Source organism: Pleurodeles waltl, chromosome 6, assembly GCF_031143425.1.
Source record: "Pleurodeles waltl isolate 20211129_DDA chromosome 6, aPleWal1.hap1.20221129, whole genome shotgun sequence".
In the NCBI taxonomy this organism is placed as follows: Eukaryota; Metazoa; Chordata; class Amphibia; order Caudata; family Salamandridae; genus Pleurodeles; species Pleurodeles waltl.
Genome location: NC_090445.1, coordinates 76223952 through 76247493, shown reverse-complemented (window position 1 = coordinate 76247493; position 23542 = coordinate 76223952). Strand labels below are relative to the sequence as shown.

The 23542-nt window shown below is 43.8% G+C and overlaps 1 protein-coding gene across 1 annotated transcript in view; it reads left to right on the top strand.

Moving 5' to 3' along the window:
- LOC138301862 (E3 ubiquitin-protein ligase TRIM39-like) overlaps window positions 1–23244 on the top strand; it is a 134875-nt gene extending 111631 nt beyond the window's left edge. The window contains exons 7-8 of the mRNA XM_069242354.1: window positions 6554–7126; window positions 22437–23244. Coding sequence (XP_069098455.1) covers window positions 6554–7098 — 545 coding nt within the window. The 3' untranslated portion in view covers window positions 7099–7126; window positions 22437–23244. The remainder of the gene's footprint in view (window positions 1–6553; window positions 7127–22436) is intronic.
- The last annotated feature ends 298 nt before the right edge of the window (window positions 23245–23542 follow it).

The window sequence follows — 23542 nt, the reverse complement described above, 5'->3', positions numbered from 1 at the left end:
GCGGATGCGGAAGGCCTACTGGGTCCAGCAACAGATTCTGATGATGAGGAATTGAATGACATCTCCAGAATCAAGGGGAACCATGTTTGAGCCCTCTACAGAGATGTCACCAACACCAGGTCCACCTTCTGAAGACGTACCTGGGCGAGGACCCTGGGAATCATGCTGAAAGGTGGAAAGGCATAACCAATGAGGGTGGACCAATCCTGTAAGAACTCGTCCATCGCTAGCGCCTCTGGATCAGGATGCCAACTGAAAAAGGCAGGAATATGTCAGTAGAGCCGATACGCAAACAGATCCACTGAATATGGACCCCAAAAACGTTTGAGAAGAGCAAAGGTACGTGGGTGTAATCTCCAATCATTGAAATCCCGCAGATGACGGGAGTACCAGTCCATCACCGCATTTGTGGACCCCGGCAGATATTTCAATATGAGAGAGATCCAATGTTGAAGACAATAATGCCATAGATCCTTGGATCTCTCTGTAGCATCCAAGATCTCGTACCCCCCAGTCTGTTGACATAACGTACCACCGAAATGTTGTCCATTCTCAACAGAATGCAACAATCTGTCCTGACAGGGGACAAGGCTCTTGGTCGCAAAAGAGACGGCCAGCAGTTCCATGCAGTTGAAGTGGAGTTGAAGCTCTGACTCCGACCAATGACCTCCCATAGAGAGGGAGCCGCACCTGGCACCCCAGCCCCACCTGCTGGCATCCGATTCTAGAATGACTTCCGGGGCTTTGCCAAAAATCGCCCTGCCATTCCAGGCTTCCATGTGATTCAACCACCAATTAATCTCCATCCGGGCCTCCTGTGACAGCTGAATCTGGTCAGCATACGCTAATCCCTTCTGCAGGTGCCAAATCTTCAGACGCTGAAGTGTTCTGTAATGAAGGGGATCCGGGAATGTTGCCTGGATGGATGAGGCCAAAAGACCTACAGTCCAAGCCACTGATCTCAAAGATATTGTCTGGGCTTGTAAAGCAGACCTCAACTCCCTCTTGATGTTCTGAATCTTTTGTTGAGGAAGGATCAGTCGGGACAAGACAGAATCTATCTGGAACTCCAAGAATTCCATCAGCTGGGATGGGACTAGACAGGACTTTGGTTGATTGATTACAAACAAACAGTTGAACTGTCTGTCACGGCCCAATTCCTCGGGATCTGTGCGTCGCTAATCAAGGGCCCACCTCCCGGCAACACCAACTCAGATGCCGTTATAGCACTGATGATTGGAGTGGCCAGGCGGGGGGGAGGGAGAATTAGGAAGGGAACAGCTAGGAGAGTGATCTGAAAAGGAAGATTGTTATTTGCAAAGAAAAAAATATCAATAATTATCATATATATAAAACGTCCTACAATGGAACACTCTTGCTTGTGTTAGTATTAACAATTTAACAGCAATAAATTAAAATTCCCTAGAGATGGACAAAAATCCAAATAATGGCACTCCAGACCAAAACCATTACTGTGAATTATAATCACCAAACATTATTGTCAAGAGCGTATGCCAGAAGCTCAAAAGGAATAATACAATTCTTTCTTGAGCGGAAATCAAATTAGCAACTCAGCCACAAAATAACATTCAGTTTTCTTTTAGAAAGTAATACACGATCTTCTTAATGTGCAAAAGAACGTTCAAATAAGCATTCAACAATAGCATATAATTTCTCTTAAAATTATACACACACACACACAATTATGAGTCTGATAATAAATGGTTAACATCACAACCTTACAATGAAAATTATCGCAGAGTAATTGCAGCGTAATAATAATGAAACAAAGTTAGAATAGCCTTGATACTTATTATCTTCACTGAAGCCGCTAATCTCCAGAGTCCGAGGGGAAGCGGAAACTAAGTAACAGCAAGCCGCTCGTCTCCGAAGATCAAATGAGAAGCGGAAACAAATTATCTCTATTCAACAAGGAACTTGGAAAGGCCGGTGGGGAAGCCCCGTCGGAACGAACTCACTGGGAGCGAGTTTGTCCAACTCGCTAAAACAGGAATCCTTGGTTCAGGCAGAAGAGGGAAATCAGCGATGATCTTAACTACTGGAAGGTTCCAAAATAGTAAGCACTGGAACCTGGGTGTGGCTGGTATTTATAGAGCAGCCACACCCTTAGAAATGGCTACTGCTGAAGGCTTCTGGGAATTGAAGTCCCAGTGAATGAGAGCGCTTTAGAAAGGGGGCAATGTAGCCACCATCAAGTACGGCCACCAGGCAGATGAGACTTACCACATGGATGGCGAGAAGAGCGCGATCTGTGGTATGAGATGGCACCACATATGAGTACCTTTTTCAGGAGATCTTCGTGGGGGGCATTGCTGGAACCGCACCATGGTTTGCGACCGCGCTGGTCCCGAATCCTGACACTGTCCATGACAGGTGTTGCGTAACCGTAAGAGGGTCCCAGGCCATCCGAATAAGATCTTCGAGGTAGACTATTAATTGAATGCTTCTGGCACGAACCGCTTCCACCACTGGCCTCATCAGTTTGGTGAAGCACCATGGGGCAGATGAGAGACCGAAAGGAAGGACCTTGTACTCGTAGCATTGCTCCTGCCAGAATAACTGCAGAAAGCGCCTCTGGGGAGCAAAAATAGGAACCAACAGATAAGCGTCCTTTAGATCCAGACGGACCATCCAGTCACCCTCTTGAAGTAGGTCTCTGAGGAGATGGATACCTTCCATCTTGAAGTGCCTATAGACTACCTAAGAGTTGAAGTTCTTGAGTTTGAGCACTCAACGAGAACCTTCTCCCCGTTTGTTGACCAAGAAAATGGAGCTGACGAAACCCTATGGATGTGGACTTGCCAGGCGGATTGCATCCTTCTGGAGCAGCACGAGAATCTCCTCTGTTATGAGATTTTGATCATGTAGGGGAAAAAAACAGGGGAAGAGAGCCCTGAACCGGGGAACTGTAAAATTCCAGTTTGTATCCCCAAACGGATTTTAGAACCCAGGGATCCTGGGTCAGCCGTATCCAATTGTTCACAAAGTATTGAATCCTCCCCCCCCCCCCATATCAGTTCTGAACAAGGTAAAATGCTTACCTGAGTATCCTGACACCTGGAAGCCTCTCTTTTGGCCTCTGCCATAGCCCCTGCAGAACTGTTGACGTCCTCCATGAGGACGGGAGGGGTAGAATATCTGGTCAGCTGACTGGTCTTGCCAGTTGCTGTGGGAGCGGTCGAAATTCTCTTGTGGGGGACCCTGGTAGAATCCACAGCCTGACGAATGGGCCGTAAATCATCTGGACCTTCCAAAAAGGGTATTGCAAAAGACCTTTTTCAGCAACAAATGTGCCTTATCTGGGGTATTATAGGTTGCTGCAAATTTTGCCAAATCCTTAACAAAAGGACCTCCGAAAAGGAGACCCTGTGCCACAGGACCAGATTTGGAGGACGCCAAGTCATTAAGTATAGGGTCAATGCGCATCAGGATAGATCTCTGTCTCTCTATTGACATTGACACATTGGTGTTACCCAACAGGCAGACTGTGCGTTGTGCCCAACCGATCAAGATGTCTGGGTTGACAGCTGCACCAGAGTATTTAGCCTGAAACCCAAGTTCTAGGATCTTGGTTAGAGGTCCTGACATATCTAGTAACTTAACCTGGCATGACCGCCAGGCTCTGTCGAGACCCTTTTTGGGGTCTTTGGCCCACTTATTCATTAAGTTTACCATTGTCGGGTCCACCTCTGGAGTATCTAAGACTTTTCTGGCCAGGTCCGGTCTGGGGCATTCAGAGCGGAGCCTCGCCCTGACCTCTGTCGAAGCCCTGCTGGAGATGAGATTGGGCATAATTAGCGACCTCCAGCAGGGTAGACCAATTGGTGGACCTGGGGTGCACAATCTCGGTGGGATCAAAAGTAATAACCTTAGGAGGACTTGGACCGGGGTCCGATCCGTGATCCTGACACTTTTTCTTACTAGGGCCCGGAGCGTCATCCTGATTCCTATCTGATGAGTCACCAGTAGAGTCTGACCCCACTGGGTCTGGATAATTGAAAGCATCATCTGAAGTTGAAACCTGGGGCTCTGAATGGCTATATCCATATTCTTCCATGATAAAAGTTGAAAATTGTTTGAAGGCATCAGAGTGCCAACGTTTCCCATTTGACTTCCCTCTAGCCTTGCCCCCAGATGGATTGGCCGATTGAGGAATGGACTCTGTGGCGGGAAGAGGTGGAAGCCAGCCTTGCTGGCACGCAAAACCCTTAAGATGAGGTGTCAGAGGGCCTAAAGCCTTAGCCTAGGCCTTATTGACTGAGAGCTGCACATTAGAATCGAGCGCCTCGATGAGCTGTCTTCAAACGAAGGTCCAAACTCTTGATCTTCGCCTCCATATTCCTCATAAGGGTCATATTGCTATTGGGCCACAATGCCTGATCAAGGTAGAATCACCCAGAAATTTTGATTAAAAAAATAGCCAAAAGCTATGATCAAGGTGGAGTGTGGCCCCTGCAGGCGTGCTATGCTTGAAAATGTGACACCTGCAAACGCTCTAGGCAGAGCCTATGCCAGATTTTACTACACTGGACACACTCGGATGTCCCAGGGCATCAGGAGCCAACAAACTGCAGAGAGGAGGGAACAGACACACTTGGGCTGAATAATAATACAGAAAGTGGTGAAGCGCACCGCCCGACGGTCTGCCAAGCCTCCTGACCGCTTTGAAATATACGCGGCATTAACGCACATGCGCGCGCGTTGCAGAAAGTCCCGAAGGACTAGAACGTTTGGATTGCGGCCAACCAAGATCGTGGCCGCGATCAGCTCCCTCCCGCTCCACAAGAAATAATGGAGGCCATAGCGCTCCTCCTGAGAACAAGAAAATTATCAAGGTTATGCTAACACAGCACGATTGACAGCGCGATCCAAAGGCCCGAAACAAATCACACGCAAATAATTAAGCAAGGAAAAAAATCGTGACTTAACTGGCTGCGGAGCAGCAAAGAAAGAGGACGTGTATTCATGTCGCCAGGTTTTATAGGGGGGATACTCTATATTTGGTCATGTGATCAGTATGTTTTACTAGGTAATGTAGTTTTTTGAATAAAGTCTTTTGATTGGCTGCTGTAAAAAAAATTAAGCATAAAAAGAGCAGCATAATCATAGTCCTGAATTAGAGTGATATCTGTTGCCACAGATGCTGAGGGGCAGGAGAATGTTTAGAGTAGGTTTTGTGCCTGCCATCAGTGGGGGATTAAAGCCAGGAGATGTCTTTATTCCCAGTGTCCCTAAAGAAGCCTTCAGATACGTGGCTCCTGTGGTAGCTCAGAAGTTCAGAGCGCACCCAGGTTCCTCTCACAGACTTCTTCCGGGAGGAGTCTCAAAGCTGAGCCCGTCTATATGCACTCCTTTGTCTGTAGCGAGGACTCGATGATGGATGCCACTGTAATAAAACCATAGTGGGTTAGAGTACTTAGAAAAAAAATAATAGGTTTGCCTAGGCGAATTTCAGGAAGTGAGGCCCTCCGAAAGACCTGGTCTCTCCCCTTTGATATAAGTAATAATGTGATAACATGCAATTAATATTTACTAGTGTATGAGATATTAGTCCACTAAAAATAAATGGTCATATCAATTGCAATGTTAAAAATAGGTCTGACTCGATATCGACACTGTGAAAAAACTTAAAAAGGTTTTCACAATGTTTTACAACCCGTAAATTGATGCTTGTAACACTGATTAATTTAACATTAAAAAGCATCAAAAAAGATAAATAACAGAGAGACCTAAACTAAGGACAGTCATTTAGCCATGGGCGCCATAAGCCAGAGTCCATTTGTTTGTGCCATTTGTTCACCCATGAATTGTTCTTCTTTTTTTAAACAATGCGTGTTTTTTCCTGGAAAACTGTATTATTGTCAGCAGAGCAAGACCTACAAAGTGGTTATAGTGAAGAGTTTGGGCGAGGAAAATATTGCTGCACTGGGAAACTGGGGAAATGTAGTTGACTAAAGGCATGTTTGGACAGAAAAAGGGAGTGCTGACGGGCTTTATCTATCTTTTTGAGCATTCTTTAACATGTATTTTGTAAAATCCTATAATTGCCAATCTGTATGTATATTCATTATTTTCATAATAAACGTGGAGTCCTCCTTTACTTTTGTTACTTGAATCTAGTATTCTGTTGGTATTATTTTATGAAACATCAAACCGTCCTCCTGATTTACATCCAAGTGCTAATATGGTGTTTGCCTTCTACTAACATTTTCAGCCCTAGATAATGTTTTTCGTGATTTGATTAAACAAAATCCACAAATAAAGAACTGGGCGAGAAGTCGAAGTGTGGGGAATGCTGTGATTTTTCTTTTTAGATAATGTCTCCTATTTGGTCAAAATGTGAATATCTACAACTTTGAGGTTTTACGCTCTTGTCGTTAGCTTGCTGTGAGTGCTTTCTGGTTAAGTAAGTGGTATTTGGTGCAGCGTTTGTCTGCTTGCTGAACTCTGATAGCTGCTTTGATTGGATGTTGAGTCCTGATTTCTATTGTGATTGGTTGAGCTATGATCTCTGCTTCTCTCTGTTTTACAGCTGGGGGAACGCTGGATGCTGATACTGCTTACCAGGAACTCATACTGTCTGAAGATGGAAGGAGCGTGAGGCTTCGAGACGAAACACCAGAACTGCCAGATACACCTCAGAAACCCAGCCCTGTCATATTTCTCATGGGGAGAGGGAGGCTGAGCTCAGGGAGGCATTACTGGGAGTTGGAGGTGGGCGACAAACCTTGCTGGACATTGGGTGTGTGTACTGCGTCTGTGAGCAGGAACGGGAAGATTAAACTATTACCTGAGAATGGGTTCTGGACAGTGTGGCTCAGAAATGGTAAATACAAAGCTCTCACCTCCCCGTCTACCCTCCTGACCCCACGTGTGCCCCCCAGGGCTGTGGGTCTCTTCCTGGACTATGAGGCGGGCAGGCTCTCAGTGTACAATGTGGATGACCGGTCTCTGCTCTTCACCTTCATGGGGGCCTCTTTCCCCCCAACCCTGCGGCGAGTCTTTAGTCAAAGTGTCATTGATGGAAGAAGAAATTCAGGAGCAGTGCGGATCTTACTTGTGACCAGATGGGACTGAGAGCGGGCAAGTCTGTTGGCAATATCAGGTAAGGTAGCCGAGTGGAGGGCTGCCCCCTGTACCCGGTATAGAGGCTGTAATCTTACCACAGTCATCAGACAAAGGAGCTGTGTATAATGTAACTTACTGTCACTAACATTGGGTACGTGATCTGTGTATATTGTCTTTACAAATGAGCAGTGGGATCACTAGGACCTTGTCCTGCGTGCAGGCCAAGAGCGGACTGCTGCCTTCTCTCAGAAGTTCTGAGGTAAGAAAGTAGGTGACCACAAAAGCAGAGTTTATTTGCCCTACTAGCAGTAGTTGATGCAGAAAAAAATCATTCAAGGGAATAGAGGAAGGAATAGAGGGAGCCCGTCCTAAAATCTTTCCCGGTTGGCCCAAGTGAGAAAAACAAACTAGTGGTAAGTAATCAGAAAGGAATGTGACGGGTGAGCAAGACACGGAGAGGTGTGGAGGACTCTAAAACAGGAATAATTGTCTTGTGTGATATTTCTGCCAGTCCTTTTTGGAATCTAACAGCAAATTTCACTGTGGGACATGCAGTTTAGTTTTAATATCTCAAGAAGAAGAGAATGCAGAGTCAAACTGGCTCAAAACATAGGGGTAGCTAAAGGTAACTCCATGTCCTGGTGCCATTTGGCATCTTTTGGGAAAGGTGGTTTTAACGGGAGAAGGGGCGCTGTCGAGGGACAGAGGGGTGGAGTATGATAAATATATTTGGGTACGAGACGGGGGTATTTTACAGTGAGAGGCCTAACAGCATTGGATATGGTGGAATGGAGAAAACAGTGCCAAACCTCTGGAGGTGGGGGGGAGAGAAAGACAGGGAAAGGAAAATAGCTGAGAACAGGTCAAGCAAAAAGGATACGCAAAGAGTACACTTAATCATTCACTGTAAGCATATCGCAAGTTAAATATCTGCCTTTGTAAGCAGGGCCGGCTTTAGCGCTGGTGGCGTCCTGTGCGTTGGTCTTTTTTGGCGGCCCGTCCTCCACCCCATGACCTCCTCTTCAGATTCCCTCACTACCACCCGGTAAATGTGCCCCTCATCTTTCCATATCCCCCCCTTTCACACACATTCATTCATTTTAAAGCACTTGTAAATGCTGACTTTACTAATCCACTCAGCTATCCACATAAAACATAGTTCTGTTCTTTGCAGAAGGCATATTAACCCGCTACGCTAGTTTGTGGTGAGTCAAAGCTGCCTCTAGTCAAAACTCCCATCCCTCCCCCTAGCAGGAACATTAATCACAAGAGGTATCTTGACATTTTAATTGCTTCCTGTAGGCTGGACGCACAAGGAACTTTTCAGCATTTGTGTTTTTAAATTGCAAGTTTCTAAGATAATTCTAAACACAGCGTTATTCCCCCCACCCCCTAGGTCAGCGCCCCACAATTCATGTCAGCACCCGGTGCGGCCTCACTGCTCGCCCCGCCCTAAAGCAGGCCCTGTCTGGAACGTCATGGCATTCATTTGTGACTTACAATATCCCTAAAATGTAGGATTGGAGGTACTTATTCATAAGTAGTCACTATTATATACAGTTTAATGTAGTTTACTGTCACTTCTGACATAGTAAAGGAACTGTGTGTAACCCTCATGAGGTTGGTAATCCTGACACTTTCATGTGTAGCGTGGGAGCGATGCGTATGTGTGCGTAACTGAATTTCTGTCTGATCAGGGATCCAGGCACAAAATAAGGTTTTGTCTCTGGTGATGAGAATGTGTCAGAGTAGAGTGAGATCTGTTGCGGCTGGTGCTGGTTTTGGGGCAGAAGAATGTTTACCAGTTGAAGAGTTGAGAGTTTGGTAAGGGTAAGATGTGTGCCTGCCAGCAGTGAGGGGTTAAAGCCAGGAAATGTCTTTATTTCCAGTTTCCCTAAAGAAGCCTTCAGATACGTGGCTCCTGTGGTAGCTCAGAAGTTCAGAGCGCACCCAGGTTCCTCTCACAGACTTCTTCCGGGAGGAGTCTCAAAGCTGAGCCCGCCTAGATGCACGCTTGTGTCTCATGCCCCAGCAAGCAGAAACTATGGTGAGCCAACTGCATTCCTAGGTTGGAGAGTTATTTGTGGAGAAGTGGAGCTACGGTCCAACCTAAGAATGCCAAGTTTTGGCAACACTGAAGTACAGAGCCCATTGATCTGACCTTTCCCAATAAAGCACAGTTATTACATGGGATGTATTGTGAGGGTAAGAAACGTACTTGGAGTTACTACTGGATCAGGTAGGAAAAATGTATACCCATCAAAGAAAGACAGTAGATTCCTAGGAATTAATGTGTTTCAGCCACTGTAAAAACTCACCTTAGGGAATCTCACAAAGACACAAGATACTTAGGGGGTTATTCTAACTTTGGAGGAGGTGTTAATCCGTCCCAAAAGTGACAGAAAAGTGACTGATTTACCACCAGCTGTATTACGAGTCCATTATATCCTATGGAACTCGTAATACGGCTGGTGGTATATCCGTCACTTTACAGTCACTTTTGGGACGGATTAACACTCCTCCAAAGTTAGAATAACCCCCTTAATCTTGTTAGTATACATTACTCATGCATAAATTGGTTCATGATTTTTGCTAAAATAGTGTATTGCCTCTTGCATATAGGATACTATAATTCAAAAAGAAATTGCAGAAGGTTATTGCATAGACTTGATTACTGCTCACTTATCCACTGGTTAAAGATGATAATGTTAAAAGTGAGGCAAAGTCTTCGAGCTAACTTGCATATGCTTTTGTTTTCTAAGTGTTAAAAAGGGATTGGCTTATCGGACTCCTTCACAGCTGCCTTCTGTGGGAGCTGTGGTACAGCTCCCTTCTTGAGGCCAGCTATGGCGGTCCAAGATTTGTGGCAGGGATGGACTATTGCACTGAGGAAAACGAAAAAGTGATGGGTGGAATGCTTAATTAATATCGGCGACTGGTAATTACTCTGGCGCACATTCAAGGCCATTGTGTTTTTTGGCCACTATGCCACTTCGGAGAGCAACAAGCCATATTCAGTCCAGCTTTGGTCCTGCTCCAATGGGCAAACCAGCACGAAGTGCAAGGCCAGGTGCCCTCTAAACAAGAACACATGCAACCCCGGTCCTGTTACACAGTGATCGTGAGACTCACATCTAGGCATACCTCTTGAATATGGGGCTTGTCGTGACACTAGATTCATACAGTAGTGGTACCGCTTTTCAGTAGTTTGCAGGCCTCTGGATGATGATACAACCCACATGGAACCGGAGATTAGAGGTCCCTTTCTTAGGTTTAGAGGCTGCAAGTCAGTGACCTCGTACGGTGGCATGGTCCAATGATGAGAATGGGTCACAATACAGACCAGTGATAACATGACCATCATACAGAAGCAAGTCTGCACACACTCTCCTCAGCTATCTAAGTTAGCCCCGGGGATTTGGCATTTGATTCTCCACCCTGGCATTCAGTTCATGGGGAACATTGGAACATCTCCCAGGGGTTGGGGATAAGAACTTTGCAGACCTTCTCATAAGGATGCATCAACAAGTCCATAAGTGGAAACCCAACTCAAGTCCTAGACAAGTACTTCCAACCTTGGGGCACCCCAAAGATAGCTCAGTTTGTCCCTCCAATATCGTGATCTGCTCAAACTTCAGTGGTTAGATCTACTAGAGTGTCTCCTGCTCCTGTGTAGAATTGCGGTATTATCCTCCAGTCTTAAGGCCCCACCCTTTGAACATCTGCACTCATGCCCCCTTCAGTGTCTTTCCTTGTAGGTGGCTTTCTTGATGGCCATTACCTCACTTAGACACATTAATAAACTGCAAGGGCTCGCCCTTTAGGAGCCCTGTATTCATATTCACAAGGACATGTCAGTCCTAATCTCCTCCTTAAGATGGTGTGATCCTCCCACCTTCACTAAAGCCATATCGTTGCCAGTCTTTATTCCTTAACAACATTGTGTTGGAGTAAAGAGATTGAAAACATTAGATGTTGCAAAAACTCTTATGTACTACATTGATAGAACCAAGCTATTGCATAAATCAAACCAGCCCTTTAATCTCCTTTGCAAAGCCCATGAGAGGGCCTCCCATCTCCAATGCATGCATAGCTGGGTAGATAGTCAAATATATTTAAACCTGCTGCCATAAAGCAAAGGGGGGTTCTACCTGCTCCACCCAGAGCGCTTTCCACTTGCAAAAAGGGTGCGTCCATGGCCTTCCAAGGGAACATCCCTGTAGTGGAAAAGTCAGTCACTTAGTCAACACTACACACCTTTACCAAGCCATATTGTGTGGACATTGTGTCAGCAGGCTGTGGTGGGCCAGACGGGGCTAAGAACCTTGTTTCAGACATCTGTATCAACCAGACGCTAGCCACAGCTTCTAAAGGGCACAGCTTTACAGTATTTGGTAAGCAAGTTTGTTTTCCAGCCACACATGCTACAAACGAAAATCTTACTTACTCTGTAAGCATCTGTTCGTACCAAGTGGTGCTGTAGATTCACATGTGCCAGCCTTTCTCCCCTGGAAGTCTGTCTTTTGCAGATCTCTTAATTACTGTATTTCACTGCGTATTGCACTTGAAGCACAACACTTAAGTTGACGTTCTTTACATATTCTTGCCCACTGTGTGAAAACAATCTAACATGTTATTGGTGCCCATGCGCCATACACTCAAAGAGGAGCCACACTACATCTTGTGACCCTAGTGACTTTTTTGTAGAAAAACAACTTTAAGCGTCCGAGCCCAACACCAGATAGCAGGAGTATGTGAATTTACAGCACTACACACTATGAACAGATGCTTACCGGGTAAGTAACATTTTCCTTTAAGTGATGGAACAATCTGTGTGTTGGGAATCCAATAGTCCCTAGAACTGAAGAGCTGCATGCAGCAGTGGACCGCTTTAATAATGCCGAAATCAAGATGGTATGCTGGAGCATAAGTTGCACGTTCAGGGGGGTTCAGCAACTTGCTAGTAATGCTGGGCTATCTCAAACAGTGGGGAAATGATAACAGGATTGTGGCAAAGTGGAGAAACCCAAGTTACTACAGACTCATAATAGATGTCTCTGATGTGTATTGGGTGAGTCTCCCTAGACTGGATCTGGAACATACTGCAATAGCTCCTGCATTTCAGCAGATGGCACCACCAATTTCTGTCCCACCACAAGATGGCATAGCACAGCCACTCATCACTGCCCCATTGCTTTGATGTCAGTTCCTCTTTTTCATCATCCTTCAAGCTGCATTCAGAGCTCAGCTTCCACTTTGCTTGTTCAGTGTTTTCCCCAACTTTCCCAAGACTCTACAGGGAACTCTCTTCACAAAACGACATGGTAGATGTAATTCATTGACTAATACAACATCTATTTTAGTATTTGAGGAGCCTCTGCACTAACAACATCTGCAGGTACTGGAAGGAATGCTCCTTGATGCAGCTGAAGGCCACCAGGTACACTCAACCTTGCAGAACACAAGAGTAGGGATCTGTCCATCTCCAAGCTGTGAGGTCTTTGCTGGTCACATTAGTCATTCTTGGGTAAGTACACAAACAAGAGATGTCCAAGCGAAGCTAGATGCCTCCCCAATGCTCACACTTTAGGGAAAAGTCAAATAGGTGGCTATCCTAAGCGCTGACTTTGGCTTTGTCACCTGGCTTGGAGGCCATTCTGGAACTGGAAATAATGCACAGTGAGTTTCCTTGGCCACATCCAACTCCAAAGCAGTGTAAAGCTTTCAAGGAAACCATGCTGAAGCTTTTTAAAGTGGTTTGGATCTCTCTGGTGTGTCTTTCGTCCCCCCGGAATCTGTTAGGGCCTCCAGTTGGACTTCCCTGGTGTCATCTGGCCTTATTAGGCCTCAGGCTATTCTTTTGCCGGTGACAGACCACACCTCAATGCCTTTGCACAAGCTGTTCTAGGTAACCTTGCTTTGTTGCAGGCCCAAGTTCCAGTGGTGCCAGTCCCAACTCTGATTATATATCCAGAGTCTACTTTGGCAAGAGCTTGCCCCATGTCATTCCATACCAGTGGTTCCCAACCTTTTGACTTATGTTGACCCCCACTTTATCATTACTGGAACCCGGGGAACCCCACTGAATCATTATTGGACTCCGACGACCCCCACTGAGTCATTACTGAATTCTGGGGCCCTAATCTGTTTATATTATTTAATTTTCTAAGCAGGCGCTGACCCCCTGAGGAGGCTTTGGGGACCCCTAGGGGTCCCTGGACCACAGGTTGGGAACCACTGTTCTATACAATTAATATATAGGAGTATAGACTTCAACATGACTCCCTTCGTGTTACCTTGTCCCAAAGATAGTTCCACAGAAGGACTGAAGTCCTTTTTTTTTAGGTCAAGCCTAGGCAGCTCATGCACTGTTTCTTCAAAACATGCTGTATCCACTCTGTTGGCTTACGTCCCACTTGTTGCCTTTTTCTAAATCCCTTTGATTGTCCTTATGCTTGCTTGCTATTGGTTAATCATTCTTTTTGTCCCTCCTTTTTGTGTTTTGTTTCCTTCCACAGAGCACCTCCCAATTAAAGGTAGGTTTACGCTTCTATGTTTTTGTTCATTTGGGGGACTATTTTTTTCTTAGTTTCCTGCCCGTGTTTGCTGTTGCCTATAAATCTTTTATCTGCTATGTGCTCATCTGACGCTATCCCTGCCTGTGATTGTGTTGCCTGTTAATTTTTTATGCTCATCCAATGTGATCTTTGAAAACCGGTTTCTTTTTGCTCTGAGTGTTAGTAGAGTTTTTGTAGCCTTGGGGAGAACTGATGCCCACATTTTTTTTTTGTTGTTTTGCTTGAAGCAAGCTGCGGCGGCAGAGCCTGCTTCTCTGGGGCTATGTGCAGATGCAGCTCAGCACAGCTCTTGTTCAGGCTGGTTTGGGTACACAATTGCTATTGAGTGACTTAATTGTTCAACCCAGTAGTATGTCTGACCTGATCAGTATCATTATCAAGGGTCCTGAACCCTGTTGCTTCAAGGTCGTCCATGGGAAGGACTTTCTAGCCTCTCACCATCTTTTATTTTTTTGTAGGCACGGAGGGAACAGGCGCCAAGACTTTTTTTTTGTTTTTTTTTTGCATGAAGCAAACTGCTGCAGCAAAGCCTGCTTCCCTGGGGCTGTGTGCAGAAACATGTCAGACAAACGGGGATCATATAGAAAGCTAATGCCCTAGAACACTTAATTGGCTTTAACAGTGGCCCCTATCTCACAAAAACACTAAGCTCCCTATGCAAACTATGAAGCAAACTTTTATTAATCTGGAAAGAGTGGCAATTTGAGAGGTACTCTTTAGTACAACCCGGATTGGGAATGGGATGGAAAAGTTGCTAGTGCCCTCTTTAGCCGGTGCTCCAGGCCCTCTTTCAGGTTTGACCCCTCCACCTCCTCACTCTCCTCCTCCTCCATCCCTCAGGAGCTCTCCTGGCTCAGCTCCCTTGTTTGAAAGGAGCAGGAAGTGGAGTTTTCTGCGGTCTGTGAATTCCTGTCATTCCTGCACCTCATCCACCATTTGCCCGAGTGCTCCCTGCAGGAGCAGTGTGCACACAGCGCAAGATACCCTTTTTTCAAATCGGAGGGCTCTTAAGTCACCTTTGACTTAAAAGTAATTTTACTTAAAAAGTTCAGTAAGAACTGGGCACCACGAGTACAAACAAACGAGAACGACAAGCATTTATTTGGCACACTAAAGACATTTACTCTAACGTCCAGATTTCGAATACATCCGATACTTCTAAAGGAATGTCTAAAAATATCGTAGCAGAGAAACCCTTGCTATTGAGTGTTAATCGTGCTAGGTTGATTTGTGTTTTACATTGTCTAGCGCTACAACCAAAGAACCAACATTCAACCGCTTGCTCGCATAAGTAGTAGTAGTAGTAGTAGCAAAGGTTTATTGTTTAGTTACTTAAAACCATAACAAAGGTTAAAAAAAAAAGTAAAAAGAAGAAATAACTTTTGAAATGCATTGCTAATCATCATCAAAGGGTTATGCACATTCTCAAGTCATTTTGATATGTGCTCCGTATGAGCTCGTGAGTCACAGGGAGGATAGTGCTATTATGTTAAATATTGCTTTTGCGTCAACAGTGATAAAAACTTCACTAAGGCACAGTTCAGCTGCAGGTCACCAGGTGCGAAGCATGCCATCACTGCTTGTCTGCATGTCCGTATGCCTTTTTTGTTGAATTTGTTCTTTATAACGGATTTTAATTCCAGTGCAAGACGGTTATATGAGCACGGGACAGGCAGGATAACTTCTGTGTCCTCGCCAAACAGGCGGCAGATAGACTTGGTTACGTCCTTCAGCCAAGGGGCTGCATTTGAAGCAAGTAGTAAAAGACCAAGACGATACTTTAAGAATTGCTCCTTTGTTCGTCTCGAGAAACCCTGGCCTAGGTATGACTGTGGTGCCAGAGACATGTAGGTGAGCAAAGTCATTCATGCATGAGACCTCTGTGAGAAGGCTGCTTTGTCCTCCAGCAGTGACTAAAGCCTAATTGATTTCCCAACTTCTTCCTTAAAGGCGCTGTGTGGGATTGGGATCCTCCAAAGGTCAGTGAGCCCGGTCTTAAGTGAATCGTCTAAGTGGATTCTGAATGGGGAGGTGTTCTTACGTTCGAGCTCTTGCCACATAGTAATTGAGAGTGTCTGGGGTGGCACCACATGCTTTGCTCCAGAAGTTTATATATGTACCGCATTGTTCCAGGGATTGGTTCAGTAGGCCAAACTCCTGTCTCAGTTGGGCGGGAGAGGTGAATCTGGGGATGTTGAAGATCTTCCGGTAGACTTTGCTGACATCGTGGTTTAAGATGTCTAAATCCCTGCCTCTTTGTACTTAGCTCCTGTATGTTATTGTGGGCAGGAGCTTGGCTTTTAGCACTTTTAGGAGGGGGGTGTATGAAGGCCCATTCAGATAAGTGTTTAGTCTTTTTAGGGATAGCGCTATGGCCAGACTTTTTCCTATTAGGCTTTTTCTTTGATGCACAAAGTTCCCTGATTTGTCGATTACGACTCCAACATATTTATATTTGTCTGTTTGAGCAAGTCGTGTGTTACCCCAAAACCATGCTCCCGAGGGTGCCTTAGATCTAATTGACAATGTTCATGTTTTTCCTTGTCCATGTCAAGGCATTAGTGGCTGAGTAATATTGAGTAGTGTTTAATAGTCTCTGAAGGCCTATTTCTGTATGACTGATCAGTACGACGTCTTCAGCGTACATAAGGCACGGTAGTTCCAGGTCCCCGATTTTTGGGGGGTGCAAGTTTGTGAGGGTGAGTGAGCCCACCATGTCTGCTAAATATAGATTGAACAGTGTGGGGGCCAAAACAAAACCCTGTTTTAAACCTTTGGTAGTGGGTATCCGCCTTGAAAGATGAGTGCTTGTACCCAATTTTATCTGGACCCATGTATCCGAGTGAAGGGCTATTAACAGGCGTAGGAGTGGATATGTGAGCCCCCAGGTTTCAAGCTTCTTCCACAACAGATTCCTGTCCACCTGGTCAAATGCAGCCTTGAAGTCAACAAAGCATAGATGGAGCTGACGTTTCAGTGTTGTAGCTTTGTCGATTAAGAGGGCAATGGCCATGATGTTTGTGATGGTGCCAGTCTGTTTAGAAAATCCTGTTTGGATCATGGGGAATATTCCTTTTTCAGTAGTTCATGCACGCAGATGATCCAATAGCAGACCTGCAAAGTACTTTTGCGTCATTGTCAATTAAGGCAATCAGACGATAGGTATTAGGGAGCAAACCTGTCCCCAGTTTTAAAGATGGTGGAGATTATGGACCCCTTCCAGGACTGTGGGATTGTTCCTGTCAGACCTATTTCCAGGTAGAGATGTTCAAAAATCTTTTCCCAGGAGGGGCTGTTATGCTTGAAGACTGCAGGCGGAAGTCTGTTGGGGCCCGGGGGGCGCCCTCTCTGCTGCCCTTAGCTATCTGATTTTTTAATAGTAACTGAGTCAGTGAGTAGTGTAAGCGCGGTCTTTAATGAGGGCCTGTGTAGGAGAAGAGTTCCTGGCAAAGTCATGCTTTGTGTGGCCATGCGTAATGATGTCTGGCCATAGGAATTGACTCCAAGATGTTGGGCTCAGACAGCTTCTTGTATATGCGATGTAATGTCGCCGTGATATGGGCACGTAAGGTTGCATATTGTATGCCAGAAGCGCACGCTGTCATTTCTCCTTGCGTCCGAGTGTAGCCTGGCCCACAAGTCTTCACTGTGACTCCTGTTGATTGCCCATTTGAGCTTGTTAAGTGACTGACTGTGGTGCCTTAAGGTTGCCAGAAGCTCTGGATTGCCAGGGTTGCCACGGAGACTCATTACATTGGAGTTAATTTTTCTCTGAGTATCATAGTGCTGTCCTGTGGGCATGTGCCAAGTGTGTTAAGGCTGAGGGAGGTGCCAGTCGCCTGTCTGTGATTGGCTCCGCAAAAATTCCACTAAGCCTGGTTGTGAGTTGTTCCCATTTCTGCACTTTGCTGTCATTGTTTCTAATATAAGTGCAAGATCCATTGCTACTTCGGTGACAAGATCCATGTTTGATTGCCCACATTTGACCCATTTGCAGTTTGTTGTGAAAGTGATTATATGTGCAGTACTCATTTTCTCAATTTTGGTTATCCCCAGGATGATAGATATTTCCCGTGGGCAGTGGTCGCTCTTGCTCCTGTTGCCTAGATGGTAGGAGGCTACTTGTTTGAATAGTGGAAGGGTGACAAACGTGTAGTCAGTTGTGGTAGAGGCTGTGGTAGAAAAGTATTTTGCTACTGGAGGCTAGTCCTCAATAAATCTGCTGTTCAGGGATCTTTGCTGTAACAATTCCAAGCCACTGAGCAAAGACCTGCTGATCTTTGTGAGACGGCCGTGTTTGTTGACCCCCTATATAGGAAAGTCACAAGCACTGGAAAGGGCATTTGAGGTTTCGTCTGTGGAGGATCCTAGTAGATGCAAATTGAAATCGCCTGAGACGATATCGGCCATATCGGCTATACCACCGCTGCTTATATAACTCTTGAGTAGAGCACTAGGTTATTGGCATCACTAGATTTTAGTTTGGGGTGAAGGTAAGTGTTTACGAGAACTATCTCTGCTGTGGGCATACTCATCATGGCGGTAATTCTCACAATATTGGTAGAAGCAAGTGGAGAGCAAAGGGGTGACTTTGACTGTTAGTGCCAAAGAGGCGTAAGTGGCCAGGCCACCTTGCGGGTGACCATACTTAGCCTTCCTGGTTGCTGGGGTGATGAAGCACATATAGCACTACAAGTGGAATGGTCATCCAGCCAAGTTTCCTGCATTAGTATAATGTCAAAGGTGCTGATGTATTGGATGAAGTCATGGTCCAAAGCTTTAGAAAGGAGGCCATTTACATTCCAAGAACACAGGCAGAGGATCTTCTTTGACGATATGGGGCCCCACTTTTTAGCTGAGGTGTGTCACCCTTGCCTGTTGCAGTTGTTGATTGTTGGGTCATGCTTGATTCTTATGTTCTCTTTTGAATAATAAACTTTTGATTTAACAATGTGACCCAAGAAGAAATCATCCCTTCGTCTCTTCTGCTATTTCCCCGTTCCACTCGAGCCGCTTTTCCGGACACTTTTGTCTACTCTCCTGAGTTTATTCTGAAATACTTTAAACCCATCCTCTACCCCATCCTTGCCTGATGCTAACTTCTCCTCTACCCGAGGGAAGTGACCGTTCCCTAGCTATGCTATCTTATGAGTCTTGAAAGAGACTTTGCTTTGCCTTAATGCTAAAGACTTTGCCCCGTCCTATCTCTGCTGACGGTGAAACGACTGATGTCCTGAGGACGAATACTGACGCTGCTTGCTGATCTGTTGGATTGGTAACTATCCGATGCAAGTTGTGATTGTCTGTTTGCCTTTTCTTTCTAGGTACCAACTGCTATTTTGATAGAGGCCTTAGTTTAGATGTTTTTTTCTAAGTTCGTGTTCACTAAATGTTTTGCATGAAGCCCAACATGCTAATGCTAATTTGAGGTTAGTTAAGGCGTTCACTAATACCTTGTGCAAATAGACAAATGATTGAGATCTTGCTTTGTTGATTCATGTACTAATGAGACGCTGCTAAGTTGATTCATATTAATGATGTGCATAAATATTGAATGAATATAGTCTATGCGTTTATTAAGATGTGCTCTGATTGCTGATCGGTAGTGTTTTCTGCTGAGTTTATTGCTATTGAGATTAATAGACATGATATCAGATTGCAACTAAATAGGGAAATAAATATCCTAACACTCAATTAAACTGGTGTGGTTATTCATGACTGAAAGGTGATGGTGCGTTCAATTTTCGATTCTTATTGAATGTTCATTAATTAGTGATTGTCCTTGATTATTTATTGATATTGTTGGTTGATGATGTGAGAAAATATTTCGTACTGGAAAGTCTCCAAACACGGTCCAAAGGTTTGTCGACCTAGACGCGTCTCCTTGTAAGTTTACTTATTAAGGCTCTGACTAACAGTCCCATAAGATTGGGCATGAGTTTTTTCATCCTCTGGTTATTCTCTTAAGTCCTTGAACACTGTGTACCTGTTGGAACACTACACAAATACCATCTGGTGTATAGCAAGTGAGATTTTGAGTGTGGACTTCAGGAACTCCTATGACTAGAGTGTACAGGATAGTCAGAGCGGCGCTGCATATAGCTTGGGGTCAGGCTCAGACACTAAGGATTGTGTTGCCATAGGATTCATGCCACCAGTTTTCCCAGTGATGGCTAAGACTCTCTGAACATGCCCTTTGATGAAGCCTGCCACTTTGGTGAGAAGGATGATTCAGCTCATGATGAAAATACATTCAGGGCCACCTTCCTCTGCTCATCACTTCCATAACTAGCACCAGACTTTCTGTGGTTACTCAAGTCACTGTCAGAGACATGCCTTGTCCGTGGTGTGCAGTCTGTCCGGCAGTTTCGTGTCTCCAGCAGAAGATGCAGAGGCTGTGACTACCAGCTGCATACAGATACTTCAAAGGGGTGCGCACACCTCACTGACAACTATCACCCCAATCCACTTTTGTCTTCTCCTCCTCCTCCTCCTCCATCTCCATCATTTTGTTTTGTTTACGTCCCTTCTGGTGAAGTCTGCATTGGCCTCTCTACTTCACCGGTCTCTCTCGGTCTCCCTCCCAGAGCCTCAGATGATCCATGGGCTGTTCAGCCCGGTCATATTTCCCCACTACTAGGCAATTCTGGTGTGACGCATACAGTATGATTGACAGTGCAGGGCCTGATTAGGTACTGTTCTGTGCTGTCTTGCAAGTGGTGAAGAATGCTCACAGGCAGCACTCCTTTAGTGATCAGTGATGGTCCTTTGATGCCCCGCATCCCCAGAAACAGAGCACTGCCTGCTAGTGTTCTAAATCTGCAAAATGTACGTCAGCTTGTCCAGTTGTCTCACCAACCTAGCCGACAGGCACAGTTGGTCTTTTATTTTATTCTGTGAGTCTGACTCTGTTCACAGTTCGGTTTCACATTCTCGAATTGAAATGGAAAAAAGGTGGGAGATGCCAAAACACCCAAACGGGCAAGCTGCCACCGACACCAAAAGTACCACTAGAGGACCCCTAATTAGTATTTGGGTGGACAAATATGGTGTCACAGTTCAGTTGTTTCTTTTGCCGGTTATGTAAGCACCTAAAATACATTAGAGGGAGAGGCAAATACTTCAGTATAGATATTTTTATCAACATTCAAAATTTGTAACTCAAAAAAAGGGAATTGCGTAGTTTAAAAAAAATAGTTTTGGAAACAAACATGGTCATTCCAAGATCAAACATTAAAATAGCACCACATCAGAGTGCAGATGACTGACACTGTATGCCATTAATGTACTATCGTTGCCTCTGATGGGAGCTGTAATTTTATGAATTTGAACAGAAACAATAAGATATTAAATAAGCAACAATATATAGTAGTTGTAGGCTTGCGTATTAAACAAAATACAGGTAATTTATATTGGTTTTGACTCCATTACAAGTCTTCCGAGAACGCTTTGAAATTGACCATTATTATTTCAAATGTTGATCAAAATCTAGAAATATTTGTAAGAGTTAGACCGTAAGCTACTTGTGCTTTTTTACATGTGCGGTCTAGCCATTGACACAACATCCTTCTTTCATCCTTTACCCAACACAGACAAGATTGCCACTAATTTAAAGCTTCACTTTAGAGATAGACAAATGGAGACAGATCTACGTGATCAAAGCATGAACTTATTCCCTGAACTACACTGAAATGTGATTTCACACCAGAAGCTGCAAAAATAAACCATTAAAGATGCCACATTTACATAATTATGCTTTATTTTGCATCAGCATTTCCATTTGTCATGTAAACTACTACCAAATGATACAGGGGTTTGGCAGCATCTACTGCATCCGTATTCCAGCACTGTTCTGCAGTACTGTTGTACCTTCCTGCATCAACGTAATGATTGGTTAGTTTGTGAAGACTTATGCCTGGGGCTCTGAGCTGGAAGAACATGCTTAAGTGGATCTGATATATTGATAATCATTTTCTAGTTTGGACTTCCTTAGAGGACAGACCTCTTCAATATGTAGCCCTGATGAACAACAATCAGATCATAATTAGAGCTATTCCATATCGATAATTTTTATGTGCAAAGTGTAATTGTACATGTATTGAAGAATATCTTAAGGTAGCTGATGACTCTGTCTTCTTTAAGAAAGGATACTCCAATAAAATAATTTAGAAAGCCAGTCATAAAATTGACTCAAGGATAGACAGAAATTATTTTTGAAAACCAAAATATGCAGCATACAAAAGTATCAAGAGAATGAGCCATCCTGATTTACAATGATACTGTACGGGGATTTTTAGATTGCATGGAAGTTTAAAGATGTATTGGAAGATATTAATGGCTCATCCTATACAATTTTATTTTTTTACCTACAGATCCTAGTATCACATACATGAAAGCGGATTTCTTATGAAAAGACTAACAACATATTTCTATCACCTAATTGCAGATCAACATAGCTTGACAACATTTATTACAAATGTGGTAATTATACTGTGTGATTTTTGGTGTCCATAAATTTGATATAGCCGTAGGGCCTAATGCAAAAAAAATAAAATTTTAATGAATTTGAATTGTGCGTTAACATACTGTAACGTGCTGTATGTTCTCCAGTGACCCTGCAAATTCTATACATGGGGAGAACTACTCAACAATTGGGACTAAGGACTACTAAACATATTAGCTCCATTTGAAGAGATGATAAAAGGTATCAACTTGCTGCACAATTTAAGTCCTACCTCAATAATGCTCATAATGCTCTTACTTTTGCAGGAGTCTGCACCCAAAATCGTCCCAGTGGTGGAAATGGATCGCTGCAGTTGTGACTATTAGAATAAAAATGTTATCTACTCCAAAACATATTGGATTTAATACAAATGATGGACTGAATTATTTATTACAAGAAAAACACAGGATGATATTGTAACTGAGTCTCCTGGTCAAATTGATTCTTCCTGTTTCTTTTTCCTTTTTTGTAAATTATGAATTTCCTTTTTGTAAATTAAGAATTTGTGTCTTTAGTGGAGTATTTTTTTCATTCAGTTGAAATGTATACTTTCTATGAATTCTAATGGAGTGTGTTTGCTATTAATAATCACTGTAGGCATATGGTAGAACTTTAAATGAAGGTGGCTCTGCATCATAGTAATAACTTTGCTCCATGTTCAATTATATTGGATTTGGCACTTTCAATTCCAGATTATTGTTGAAGTTGAGTAAGAGGTTGTATTTATACACATATGATTATATTGGAATATAAAAAAAAAGTTTCCTATCAAAGTGCCAATTTTGTCTGGTGTGTTGCAGGGAACAGCATGTATTATGCAACTTGAAGTGTTTATTTTTTCTTAATATATATTTTAAATTTTTATTAAAGATGAAGTGCTGTATATTTTTATATTATATGTCTACATATTGTTTGATTCTCTAAATGGGAAAATTCTGTACATTTTTGGCACATGACAAATTAAGCAACTAGTGAGCTCTATCACATGACTTTGACAAAGCTAATGCATTTGGATGAAATGTGGTGGACTGGGTTTGCTCCCACTGTTTTTGTACTTTAGCACTTTTTCACTTTGAATTAAGGTAAAACAATAAAAAAAAGTTTATTCTACCTTCTGCATTTCATCAATTGGTGGTTATTCTTACTGCAAGGAGTAATGAGTATTCTGTATTTTCCTTTTTGTTATCCTATTTGATTTCTCCCCAATTCTGTGGTGATATGGTGTTTTACCTACAGCACTGCTATTTCTGGTACTTTTTCAGGGATATATTTTCTTTTTAAGAATATCTGAATTTGCGTAGGTCTATTTCCCCTCTGTCTGTTCTAAATAGATCCCACATGATGGCTTTCAGTGCAGTGCAATAGCCGAGTA